At 35.8% G+C, this 13,491-nt stretch overlaps 1 protein-coding gene across 5 annotated transcripts in view; it reads right to left on the reverse strand.

The window, feature by feature from the left end:
- Positions 1 to 13,491, reverse strand: part of LOC117329865 (C-Jun-amino-terminal kinase-interacting protein 4-like) — a 98,825-nt gene that overhangs the window by 24,601 nt on the left and 60,733 nt on the right. For 3 of the 5 annotated variants that reach the window (XM_033888059.1, XM_033888058.1, XM_033888057.1), the window contains 10 exons: positions 13,283 to 13,486; positions 12,670 to 12,714; positions 11,035 to 11,112; positions 9,583 to 9,832; positions 8,374 to 8,454; positions 7,657 to 7,724; positions 6,068 to 6,219; positions 5,525 to 5,696; positions 4,278 to 4,391; positions 3,254 to 3,439 (listed from right to left, as the gene is read on the reverse strand). In XM_033888059.1, the coding sequence (XP_033743950.1) occupies positions 3,254 to 3,439; positions 4,278 to 4,391; positions 5,525 to 5,696; positions 6,068 to 6,219; positions 7,657 to 7,724; positions 8,374 to 8,454; positions 9,583 to 9,832; positions 11,035 to 11,112; positions 12,670 to 12,714; positions 13,283 to 13,486 (1,350 nt within the window). Of the gene's footprint in view, positions 1 to 2,695; positions 2,729 to 3,253; positions 3,440 to 4,277; positions 4,392 to 5,524; positions 5,697 to 6,067; positions 6,220 to 7,656; positions 7,725 to 8,373; positions 8,455 to 9,582; positions 9,833 to 11,034; positions 11,113 to 12,669; positions 12,715 to 13,282; positions 13,487 to 13,491 lie in introns of all 5 variants that reach the window. The other 2 variants (XM_033888056.1, XM_033888060.1) reach the window with 2 other exon arrangements.

The raw sequence follows: 13,491 nt of genomic DNA on the forward strand, positions 1-13,491 counted from the left end.
GACTAAAGGCTCTGTCTAATGGTGTTTGTATAGATTTTATTCACTTCACTCAAAGCCTTAAATTTTCTGTTCAGAAAATGAAAATTTGAAGTTTTGTTCTAATCCTGTACAGCATGATAATGTTTTGTTGTGACAGACGGTGGCAGTATAACAAGTTTGACAGTAACCATGACGAAATGATAATGTTTTGTTGTGATGGACGATGGCAGTATAACAAGTTTTGACAGTAACCTGGACAACATGATAATGTTTTGTTGTGATGGACGGTGGCAGTATAACAAGTTTTGACAGTAACCGTGTTTGACATGATTATGTTTTGTTGTGACAGACGGTGGCAGTATAACAAGTTTTGACAGTAACCATGGACAACATGATAATGTTTTGCTGTGATGGACGATGGCAGTATAACAAGTTTTGACAGTAACCGCGGACAACATAATAATGTTTTGTCCTGATGGACGGTGGCAGTGTAACAAGTTTTGACAGTAACCGTGGACGACATGATAATGTTTTGTTGTGACAGACGGTGGCAATATATAACAAGTTTTGACAGTAACCGTGTTTGACATGATAATGTTTTGTTGTGACAGACGGTGGCAATATATAACAAGTTTTGACAGTAACCGCGGACAACATAATAATGTTTTGTCCTGATGGACGATGGCAATATATAACAAGTTTTGACAGTAACCGTGTTTGACAACATGATAATGTTCTGTTGTGATGGACGGTGGCAGTATAACAAGTTTTGACAGTAACCGTGTTTGACATGATTATGTTTTGTTGTGACAGACGGTGGCAATATATAACAAGTTTTGACAGTAACCATGGACAACATGATAATGTTTTGTTGTGATGGACGGTGGCAGTATAACAAGTTTTGACAGTAACCATGGACAACATGATAATGTTTTGTTGTGATGGACGATGGCAGTATAACAGGTTTTGACAGTAACCGTGTTTGACATGATAATGTTCTCTTGTGAGGTACGGTGGCAGTGTAACAAGTTTTGACAGTAACCGCGGACAACATGATAATGTTTTGTCCTGATGGACGGTGGCAGTGTAACAAGTTTTGACAGTAACCGTGGACAACATGATAATGTTTTGTTGTGATGGGCGGTGGCAGTATAACAAGTTTTGACAGTAACCCTGGACGACATGATAATGTTTTGTACTGATGGACGGTGGCAATCTGTGTAACAAGTTTTGACAGTAACCATGGACAACATGATAATGTTTGTCCTGATGGACGGTGGCAATCTGTGTAACAAGTTTTGACAGTAACCATGGACAACATGATAATGTTTTTTCCTGATGGACGGTGGCAATATAACAAGTTTTGACAGCAAACCGTGGACGACATGATAATGTTTTGTTGTGATGGACGGTGGCAGTATAACAAGTTTTGACAGTAACCGTGGATGACATGATAATGTTTTGTTGTGATGGACGGTGGCAGTATAACAGGTTTTGACAGTAACCATGGACAACATGATAATGTTTTGTTGTTACAGACGGTGGCAGTATAACAAGTTTTGACAGTAACCGTGGATGACATGATAATGTTTTGTTGTGACAGACGGTGGCAGTATAACAAGTTTTGACAGTAACCATGGATGCGTGATAATGTTTTGTTGTGATGGACGATGGCAGTATAACAAGTTTTGACAGTAACCGTGGATGACATGATAATGTTTTGTTGTGATGGACGGTGGCAGTATAACAAGTTTTGACAGTAACCGCGGACAACATAATAATGTTTTGTCCTGATGGACGGTGGCAGTGTAACAAGTTTTGACAGTAACCGTGGACGACATGATAATGTTTTGTTGTGATGGACGGTGGCAGTATAACAAGTTTTGACAGTAACCATGGACAACATGATAATGTTTTGTTGTGATGGACGATGGCAATATAACAAGTTTTGACAGTAACCGTGGACGACATGATAATGTTTTGTCCTGATGGACGGTGGCAGTATAACAAGTTTTGACAGTAACCCTGGACGACATGATAATGTTTTGTACTGATGGACGGTGGCAGTATAACAAGTTTTGACAGTAACCGCGGACAACATAATAATGTTTTGTCCTGATGGACGGTGGCAGTGTAACAAGTTTTGACAGTAACCATGGACAACATGATAATGTTTTGTTGTGACGGACGGTGGCAGTATAACAAGTTTTGACAGTAACCGCGGACAACATAATAATGTTTTGTCCTGATGGACGGTGGCAGTGTAACAAGTTTTGACAGTAACCGTGGACGACATGATAATGTTTTGTTGTGATGGACGGTGGCAGTTTTGACAGTAACCATGGACAACATGATAATGTTTTGTTGTGATGGACGATGGCAATATAACAAGTTTTGACAGTAACCGTGGACGACATGATAATGTTTTGTCCTGATGGACGGTGGCAGTATAACAAGTTTTGACAGTAACCCTGGACGACATGATAATGTTTTGTACTGATGGACGGTGGCAGTATAACAAGTTTTGACAGTAACCGCGGACAACATAATAATGTTTTGTCCTGATGGACGGTGGCAGTGTAACAAGTTTTGACAGTAACCGTGGACAACATGATAATGTTTTGTTGTGATGGACGGTGGCAGTGTAACAAGTTTTGACAGTAACCATGGACAACATGATAATGTTTTGAGCAGTCGTCAGAGTTACAAAACCTACCTGGGGACGTTAAATATACGGCAGGATTTGATGCTGATGAGTAGAGAACAATAAATACCTTTTCAGACCTGCACAAATTATTTTACCAGCAAATAAATACATTCAGATGTAACAAATGAAACGATAGTTTTATCTTGTTTCAAGTTCATTAACAAAAATCTCTCCATCATTTTCTACAAAAGTATTGATTCTGGACACTTTCATACTTCATCTCAGTAAAACAACACCGTACTTCATGTCATTATTCACAAAACAATGTCAACATTTTTGTAAATGTATATTCTGAAGTAATTTTTTGTTGGTAATTTTTTTCTTCCTAATAATCTCTTTTTTACATATGCCACATGGTAACAGGAACTGTGCTCTGTATTTTGGGGATAGTTTCCAATGTTTCAACCAGAAAAGTCTTGGACAATAATTTACATACAGTTTTTTCTATTTAAATTTTACAATGTTGTGGAATTGTGTCTCTTTAAACTGGACACGTCAATCAAACTGATGCCTTATAACTGAAATCACTTTCTTTGTGTAGTATGAAAAAATTATGTAAGAACTTACCAGGAACTGCTGCAAAGAACTTGACTGCATCACGGTGGCCATGGAAAGACAACTGGGCTTGGGCCATAGAACAATAGGGAATGAAGCTGCCGGGCGTTACATTGTCCGACTTATTGTCGCTGTACACCCGGATAATACCGCCAGGACGACCTCCACTGGACGCCGTCGTCACTGTCTGCTTGTTACCTAGCAACAGGAATGGAAAAGGGAGATAACTCATGCAACATCAATGTGAAAATAATTCCCAATAGTACCACTGATTTGACAAACTTTACACATATATTTGTTGAAGCCGCTTGGGCTCTGACAAACTTTACACATATATTTGTTGAAGCCACTTGGGCTCTGACAAACTTTACACATATATTTGTTGAAGCCGTTCGGGCTCTGACAAATCTCAACTCTTGAACATTAAGTGAAGTTATATCAAAATCGTTTCAAGGAATGAAGCTGCTCGGGCTCTGACAAACTTAACATATATATTTGTTGAAGCCGCTTGGGCTCTGACAAACTTTACTCATATATTTGTTGAAGCCGCTTGGGCTCTGACAATCTTTATACATATATTTGTTGAAGCCGCTTGGGCTCTGACAAACTTTATACATATATTTGTTGAAGCCGCTTGGGCTCTGACAAACTTTACACATATATTTGTTGAAGCCGCTTGGGCTCTGACAAACTTTACACATGTATTTGTTGAAGCCACTTGGGCTCTGACAAACTTTACACACATTTGTATGAAGAAGACCAATAGAGAGGAAACCTATAGTAGTGGACTAATAAAGATATCAACTCTTGTTGGATATGGAAAAGCTTTCCTTTCTAAAAAGAAGACCACAATTAAATACAGTAAAGTACTCATCCCAGAACACTGTTATTTGAAATCACAGGGGTGTTGGCTCTCATATCTTTTAAAGTTTTAAATGTATTTTAAAGCTTTAAAATTATCTTTTTACAAAATTCTTAATACAAACAGCCATATAACATTACATTGAAATACTGTCTGTAGGAAGAATGTACTTACTTTCTGACAAAGGCACAGAGATGACGACGCCATTACCGGTGCCTATCCACAGGCGGTTACAGGATATCAACATGGCTGTGATCCGGACGAAGGAAAAGCCCAGTTTACCCGTACCTGCAGGAAAGAAATTTCTGTGTTACAGGGAGATAACTCTATTTCATGAAAAGAAATAAATAAATATTTTCAAGGAATACTAAGGTGATAAATTATTTGTGCAGGCATGGCACAGTTAACTCTTTACGTACTCATTCAAATTTCGTGGTCGCTACCGGAAGTGAATGCTGGGTAGGTCCTTTGTGTATTGGAGCATATGGCTATCACATCAGACGTCGATAAAACGACCTTTTACTGATCTTTTACTGTTGTATAATGCTTAATATTAAATGAAGTTTATCATATGGAACAAGTACTGAGTACGGAAACTCTTTTACCCAATTTTTCCTTTAAAATACGGCGAAATCACCAGGCAGAATCGCGGGAAATGACATGTTGATCGGCACATGTGTCACACGTGTGCAAGAAATCACGCAGCCAAAACATCGTTTTTTCGGTGTGTAAAAATATTTTACGTATTTCTTACTTATTTTGATGATAAACGTTACTCAATTATATATATATTATCGTTTTTAATTGTTTTATTGTGTTTAAAACCTCAACAATCTCGCAGAAAACGAAAGTAAATTTGAGGCCGCCATTTTGTAGCTTATGTAAACAACTCGGCATGAACCGGCGGAATTCTTTGAAATAGACAATCTTAACGAATGAATATGCTTCTGGTACGTAAAATATACCATCAATACAATATTTACATTGCTTTTTATTTCTTAAAAACATCATTTCCGTGTCAATTCCTTCGTATGACTATGCTAAACCAGCAAGTAATATCAACATCTTTCGCGATGTTTTACGACGATTTGAGTCGTCACAAAGGATGGAAGGCATGTTAATTGTGACGTGTGTAGTCGTCATGAAGGATACAAGAGCACGTTTTTGTGACGTCTGTAGTCGTCGTGAGTACGGAAAGAGTTAAAGGGTGCTGCCTAACCTGATATATACAGACTAACCTGATATATACTAATAATATACAGACTAACCTGATATATACTAATAATATACAGACTGACCTGATATACAGACTAACCTGATATATACAGACTAACCTGATATACAGACTAACCTGATATATACAGACTAACCTGATATATAGACTAACCTGATATATAGACTAACCTGATATATAGACTTACCTAACATTTTACTGACGTACGGCTCTATGTCCACGTCCTGTAGGTGTACGTGAGTGTAGGCGTGGTACAGTCGTAGAGTACTATCTAACCTGATAGACACCCACACTCCGTCTCCTAGCCAGGCCACCTGTCGTACTTGACTCTCCTTACGAGGATGTGCATCAAATGTTTTCTGAAATAAAACAAAGCAGAGATTATCTAAATGTTACAAAGTCTAAAACAGACAAAACTTGTACCAGACACTTAATGTTTCTCTGCTATATCACAAGAGCATAATCAGGGACTTTCACTACAGACTATTCAAATAAAACATCTAAAAACAGCTAAAACAGAAACCACTAAAAGATATGATTAACATCCTAACAATGAGACACATTTCATCCCTGTATAATCCAGTAATTTGTCTATTAAGATTTATATCAAATTGATCCTAGAAAAAAAATTGCCCCAAACCAGGTTCAGTCCTGTACACATATCCCACAGTTTAACTTCACACGACAGTAGAAGTTATCATTTCTACTTTAATAAGTTTTAAACACCTACCTCAATGTTCATTTTTTCTGGGTCGACAACATGGATCTTGTTCCGGTAGCCGCACCAGACATGTTTATTTGCTATCACAGTCATACAGCGGATCGAGTGATGAGGTCGCCCCAGGTCAAGTAGGTGGTAGTTCTGTAGGTCCCACTGGCCTTCTGTAAGGGGAGACCACTCTCTTTTAGTAACTTTCATTGTAACATTTACATAGAAATGAGGAGAAATGATTGTATTTTACTTGTTGCTAGTTTTCAGGTCAGTTACTGACTTACTAAGAAATACATGTTGTACAAATGTGCCTGAAAATTTGCATTTTTTCCAAGCTTTGTTTGTCTTCATTCAGCCAGCCTATTGACAATATTTGTGTAGTAATCGCGTCAGAAATACCGAGAACTTTCTAAGACCATCTCATATTTACATGATTCTGCTTAAGCTCAATTTTTACTTTCTTTATATATCATTTTTTTAAATAAAATTGAAATTTTAGAAGTCAGTCTGAAGTGAGCAAAGAATGAAAATTAATATAAGTGACAACAATATCAAGGAATTCTTTCTATCATAAAGTAATACAACTTAACACGAAGTCAAACCAAGCTCAGAGGAAAAATATCTAGGTCACAGTGACTTGATATCACATGCCACACCATGTAAATGATTGTATCTGCATAAAATTATTGATAACAATAGGATAAGTATCGATTTTCAAATAATAGTGACAAAGTCTACGATACCATACAAATAAAGTGATTGGCTGACATTTAAAGGGACATTTCTTCGTTTGAATAAAGTTTAGGTCATCAAAATTAGACTTACTGGAAAATATGTATTTTTTCAAAGCAGTAAAAGGTATAATCTTTACATTAATAAGGCAGTTTTACTCTCAAGATTAACCAAAGTTCTTCGAATAGTAAGTTCTGAAAATTCTTAATTCCACCCAAAGTATCAGTAATTATCGCAAAGACATACAGTATTTGTATACGATACGCCTTTTTCTTGTACATTTCGGTGTTAATTTCATTACATATAGGAACAAACACTCATATAATTATCGTTTGGACATAGATTTCATCAGTAGAAATTGTGCATGTTTCTGATGTCCAAACTAAGGAATGTCCCTTTAAAGCCCCTTCGATACATATGTATAGGGAGAGAAGAAGAGAAAAGTGTGGCTATCAGTGTTTGAAAGTATATATGAAAATTCCTTAGACAATTGGTCTACAGAAATTAAAATCCCTTAGCCCAAGTCATTTTTCGATAGCATTGTGTAAACATATGTTGTTTAAAGTAGCATAACTGCATCACACAAAAGCTTGCATCATCAAGTTCATACTCACTTAAATGTTTGAAGCCAATAATGCACTATTCTCAGTAAAAACACCTTGATTGTAAACTCTGATTTCATATGATCGTTTGTCAGAAAATATAGGAATGTTGCTTACATGAATTGAAATGTATGTCAGGACTCAAACTTTTCATAGCCATTCGGGCCAACATTTAGAAATTTTACATAGACCGGCCAGGTTTTCTATAGCCTCGGGCCATCGGACCACATTTACTTTCGAACACTGGGCTATTTTTCAGTGTCAATGACCAACCTGTGTCTCTATGGAAAATTGCTACAGTGCCGTCAGCCAAGGCTGCTAACACTCGTCCTTTCAGATGTCTGGAAACAAGGAAAACACAGATAAAATACAAAATAAAATATTTTTTACTTTTTTTTAATGTGACTTTTCAGAAAAATTTAGGAACTTAATAAACGAGGCAAAGTTGGCTTTGTGTTGACAACTTGACGTTCAAGGACATCAAAATTGTTATTATACCCGGTCACTGAACAATTATATAACATATTGTTAATACAGAAACTGTTTTAGTCTTTCTGTAATGTTGATAAAATAACTGGGTACTAATTATGATGAAACATCAAATTTCCAAGTAATATCCCAAACTTGAAACAGAAATTTCCAAGTAATATCGCAAACTTGAAACAGAAATTTCCAAGTAATATCGCAAACTTAAAACAGAAATTTCCAAGTAATATCGCAAACTTAAAACAGAAATTTCCAAGTAATATCATCGCAAACTTGAAACAGAAATTTTCAAGTAATATCGCAAACTTGAAACAGAAATTTCCAAGTAACATCGCAAACTTGAAACAGAAATTTCCAAGTAATATCGCAAACTTAAAACAGAAATTTCCAAGTAATATCGCAAACTTAAAACAGGCCAAAGTTCCAGTGTTTGACAGAAAAGTAAAATTGTACAATGTTAAGAACAGGTCAAAGAATTCGACAGAAAACTACAATCATACTTACACAATGTTAAGAACGGAGTCCCTGAGTTTGACGGAGTGAAGACACCTTCTCCACTGAGCCACCGAGGAATGTACATACAAACTGAAAATTAAAATATATAAAAAATATATACTCCATAATCATGACACAATGGACATTCATCATATAAAGCGACACCAAAATACCTCCCAGAATTCCTGTTTAATCAAAGATGGTGTTGCATTCTCAATCCTTTCTTAAAATATCACATATTCCTCAAAGTTCTGTTATTTTATGAAAACTACGAAGTAAGGTCTGTGTATTCTGACATCCTGTCCAATCTGACCGATATCTGATGTCACATTTTTCAAGAGCTGTGAACCATGATACAAGTTTTAATGTATGAAGTATCTGAATTTTATCACTGTCACTTAAGGTTTGTTAACCTACAATGAAAACTAACAAGAATCCAAGCTTTTCAAAAGGTTTTTATCGTATAAACTTTAATTTTAACAGACAATAAAAAGCTTTAACTTATGTCAATACCGAACATGAAATTCTTCTTAAACAATGAATAAATTAGGAATGAAAATCTATAGAAATTCTACACCAATACTTCTGAGTTAAACAGCAGGCCTCAATACCAATATGCTTTTTGAAATTCAGATATTTTTAATCCATTTTCATTTAATGACAAAGAGGATGTACGAGGGTTGATTGATATGTTTTGGATAAGTCTGAGACTGACATGTGATTTGGAGGAGGCCAGCAATATTAATAACATCAGAAATCGTGTGAATAATATAGAAATGTATTAGTCTAAGGGAGACAACTTAGGTATTGTTTAAAACAATTTACCTCCCTTGTATTACAACAAACAGATTCTGAATGATTTAGTTTGGTTTGTTTAACGTCCTATTAACAGTCAAGGTCATTTAAGGATGTGCCAGGTTTTGCAGGTGGAGGAAAGTCGGAGTAAACGGAGAAAAACCAGCAGCCTATGGTCAGTACCTGGCAACTGCCCCACGTTGGTTTCAAACTCAAAACTCAAAGGTTGAGAGCTAGTGATAAAGTGTCGGGACACCTTAACCACTCAAAATGATGTTCATACCAGTAAAAAAATTTCATTTTCCCAATTGTTTTGTCTCAATCATGGACATCAATATTAGACATGTGTCCATGGTCTCAATATAATAAGTCCAAAATGATCATAACAAATGAGCATTGTTCAATATCTCTAAGCTAACTAACCTGCCACTTTGTGAGCCTAACCACATAGTCGGCAAAACACTGCTCATCTTTTCCGTCTCCTCGTACTGAAGATCGCTATCTAGAGGGAGAGGACTGATGCCGTCACGGACAAGGTCGGCTTGTTCCTGTAGCGCCCGTCGGTCCAGAGAGCGGGACGACGAGGTGGAAGTGGGCGTGGCAGTACCCGAGGATACGGGAGAACCCCGCGCCTTAAATACTGATGCTGGCGCATCATCATTTCCAAATGCAGCTGTGGACGATATATATTTTATTGGAATCTTAAAATTGAAATTAAGAAAAAATATTGGAAACAGAAAAATTTTAACATATTAGATAATTAATTTAAAAAAAATTCATATATAAATCCTGATGTCTAAATTGGCCAATTTTGCATCTGAAACTGAAAATATAACATAAATACATTGCCTTGCGAAGAATCCACATACACTATATACGAATATAGGTTTATATAAGAATTGTAAATATGAGTGAAATCAAATCATGTGATTGGTTTCTTGGAGCAGAAAGCAGTGTACAGTGTGTCAGATATGCTATAAATACTGAAATATAAATCACATCTTCATCGTATTTTTTGTGATTAAAGAAGCAAGTTATAAATAAAGCAAAGTAAAATACTCATCATCGGGTACAAAATTTTATGTTAAAAGTTCAAAGCAACTCATGGAAAAAGGCATGTAAAACAATCAATTGTTTTTCATTACAGAACTATTTCTAACATATGTACGCCGGAGATGTCTACAGTTAACAAGCTTACTTTACTACCGAGTCTAAATCTAATTTGCCAGACACCAAATAACTAACTCCCTGGTTTTAAAATGGCTACTTAATATCATTTCCTGAACTTATACTAAATAATTTCCCCAGAATGGTTTTAGTAGAAAAACTTAGTCAATATAGTAAGAGCTTAGTCAATAGAAGAATCACCAAATCCCCAAAAAGGTTAAGAATACATCGTTTTGTTAGCATTCACTATTAAGAAATGCAGCAATAGGCAAAATAGCACAATGTAAAATTATATGGAGAATTTTTTTTTTTTAAATTAATTTTCTGCAGATATGGTTGATGAGCATGGCAATTAAATTCTTTTAGTGGAAAATAATGTGAAAATATCTGTTTAATAACTCATTCACCCCTGAAGTGTCATAATGAACTATTCCAATGTTTGAATTGGAAGAGTTCAAATGTGTCTTCAGGGGTGAATGAGTAAAACTAGTCTCATACAGTGATCAGACATCCAACTGTTCCGCTATCTAGCCATGCATGGTTTATGTGGACAGACTTTCTATTTTCCCTTTACAAAATCAGTAATCTGGCCTCCACAAATCCAGGAAATAAAATAACAATAGTTGTTTTCCCAAAGACAAATACATGTAGTCGGACAATATTCAGATGCCCTGAGATTTTGACGTTACATGGTTACTCCGACCTCACCTTCGTAGCTACGTTCGGAGACGAGACTTTCTGTGTCGGCTTTGTCTTTGTGCTCCACGCTGGTGTCTAGTTTTTCCTCTGTGATTCACGCAGAAAATGCACAGAGAATTACTGTTAGTACATACCACAACCAAACCACCACTTCTCAAAAGAACAAAAAACGTTATGGTAGAGTTTGAAAGAGCTAGTCTTTCCTGAAAATGAAGCTCTTCCCTGGAAAATATTTTACAGTATTTACATCAAATTTGATTTTGTTTAATACCCATTCACTTTTTGAATGAGAATTATAAACTTTCAGTGTTTTTTTTTTTTTTTTTAACTAAGAAAAAATTGCATTTGTAAATGTTTTCTTCTACTTGCAGGAAAAACTTCAAACAAAACTTGTGAAAAATTAAATGAAATATCCAAAACCTCATTTTGAGATAAAAATTCTTTTGAGAAATTCGGCCAGAAATATCTTTGTAAATGGTATGGAAAATGTTCCGGATTTGTGTATGGTTTGAAAATCAAGAACATTTGCCAGAAGAAAATTAGCAGATTAGGAAAATGTACTGCACAAATCACTGCATTATATTTGCTGATTTAACTCATTGACAACCTAAAACCTTCCCTCTTTCTTCCTCTTTAAACACAAAAATGTCAATCACTTCAATATAACTTTTACTATAGACTTTGACAGGATGTGCAATATATTAATTTGAATAAAGTCAGTGATTAGTATGATGATGTACCCAGAGACACCAAGGAAGATGAACGAGTTAGCATATAAAATTGGTTTATTTGAAATGTTGATTTTAAAGGAAAATCCTAAAGATCGCTCAGAGACGACTTCCCTGACTACAACCCAGTCCGACCCATAACTGACCCCAACACACTGTCGCTAAGCATCTTAACCTCACAACGAGGATTTGAGAGGTGGGGATAGTTGTGACCTTTTGATCACGTCGTTATGTATATGGTTATCTATAACATTTTTGCCCAACTAATGGTCTTTGCCAGAAAATTTATTAAAATTAATTAACATACCAATACCAGTATAACTATCTACTGGTACACAAGTATATAAATATCTGTTCATCCCATATTTTATTTCATCATATTATTCAAGACTGAAACAGGAAAAAAAAAAATCCAATTTTTTTTTAATATTTTTATCTTTTGATTATTAAGATGAATTAGAAGTTTCACCAGAGAATAAAGCTATTATGGTACAATGTATATGATTGGCAGATGAAGCTGCTTGTCAAGCTAGACAGAAATGGGGAAGTAGCGATAACAGGTATTATAATAGTACTAGCATGATTTCTACATAAACCTCTATCAGATTACTAATACTGCATTGATATGAGAATTAAAAACACTGTTAACACACTGAACATCAGGGCACAACCTATACTTATGGCAGGTTTCTGTCCAAACATTACCAAATATTTAGATATTGCAGCTCAAATGATATTTCTGTCAAAAATAAAATTTTCAGAAAATTGTTTTTTTCTTTTTCTTTTTGTTTTATTTTGTTTACTTTATGGTTTTTGGGTAAAATTAGTATGTTAACAGCGTTGAGATGACTTTAAGGATAACTAGCCTTATATAGGTAGATATATAGGGAAGTGAGATATATAAGTAAATACTTACCACTGCTGGAGAGGTTGTTGGCCGCAGCAGACAGGCTCTCTCCATCTGTAACACAAAACATGAGTTATCTCCCCTGAATCATAGCTCGCACTGGTTTAAAATACTAAATAATGAGTCGTTTGCTTTTGGAGATTATCATAACTTTTGTGAATTTTTAGCTTCATGTGAATGTTATGTAGGAAATAAGAATTAAAATTCAAAATTTGAGCTGATTTGATACGGCTAATCGGTATTTTTGCAGACTAAAGCATATCACCTGAACACCAAAATAAACAGTATGTATAGGTTTAGCAAATGAAAGTCTTTATATGCCAATCAGAAGACAGGATTAATTTTCAAAGAAATAGACAATCTGCATCACTCACCAGGATTTTTCAGTAATCATGGCAAAATACTCAAGTTATATATTAAAAATATTTTCCTACTTTTTGAGCTAACTCTCCCACGATTGATCAAGCTAGATCATGTCAATCTCATTAACACAATATTGGATCTCCTCTTGCCAAATTATGCTCCCGATCTAAAAATCTGATCTATATTAGTACCCCCCACACAAAGCCAGTATTATACCAGGGCTATGGTAGGAATAACACTATACAAGTTTCTACTGTACCAGACTTGTGCGGCGAGCCTACTGGTGACGTGTTTGGGGAGCCAGTTGCGCCTCCTGTGGCACACTGGACCAAGGTGATGCCACCGATGCCACTGTCCGTCACAGACGTGGCCAGACTGTCTGGTTCAGGAGGAGGTTTGTACTGGGGATAGGACTCTGCCTTCAAGATTTCCTCGTCTACAGTGTAGTCTGATTCTAGGGCACCTGTA

Source organism: Pecten maximus, chromosome 6, assembly GCF_902652985.1.
Source record: "Pecten maximus chromosome 6, xPecMax1.1, whole genome shotgun sequence".
Taxonomy (NCBI): Eukaryota; Metazoa; Mollusca; class Bivalvia; order Pectinida; family Pectinidae; genus Pecten; species Pecten maximus.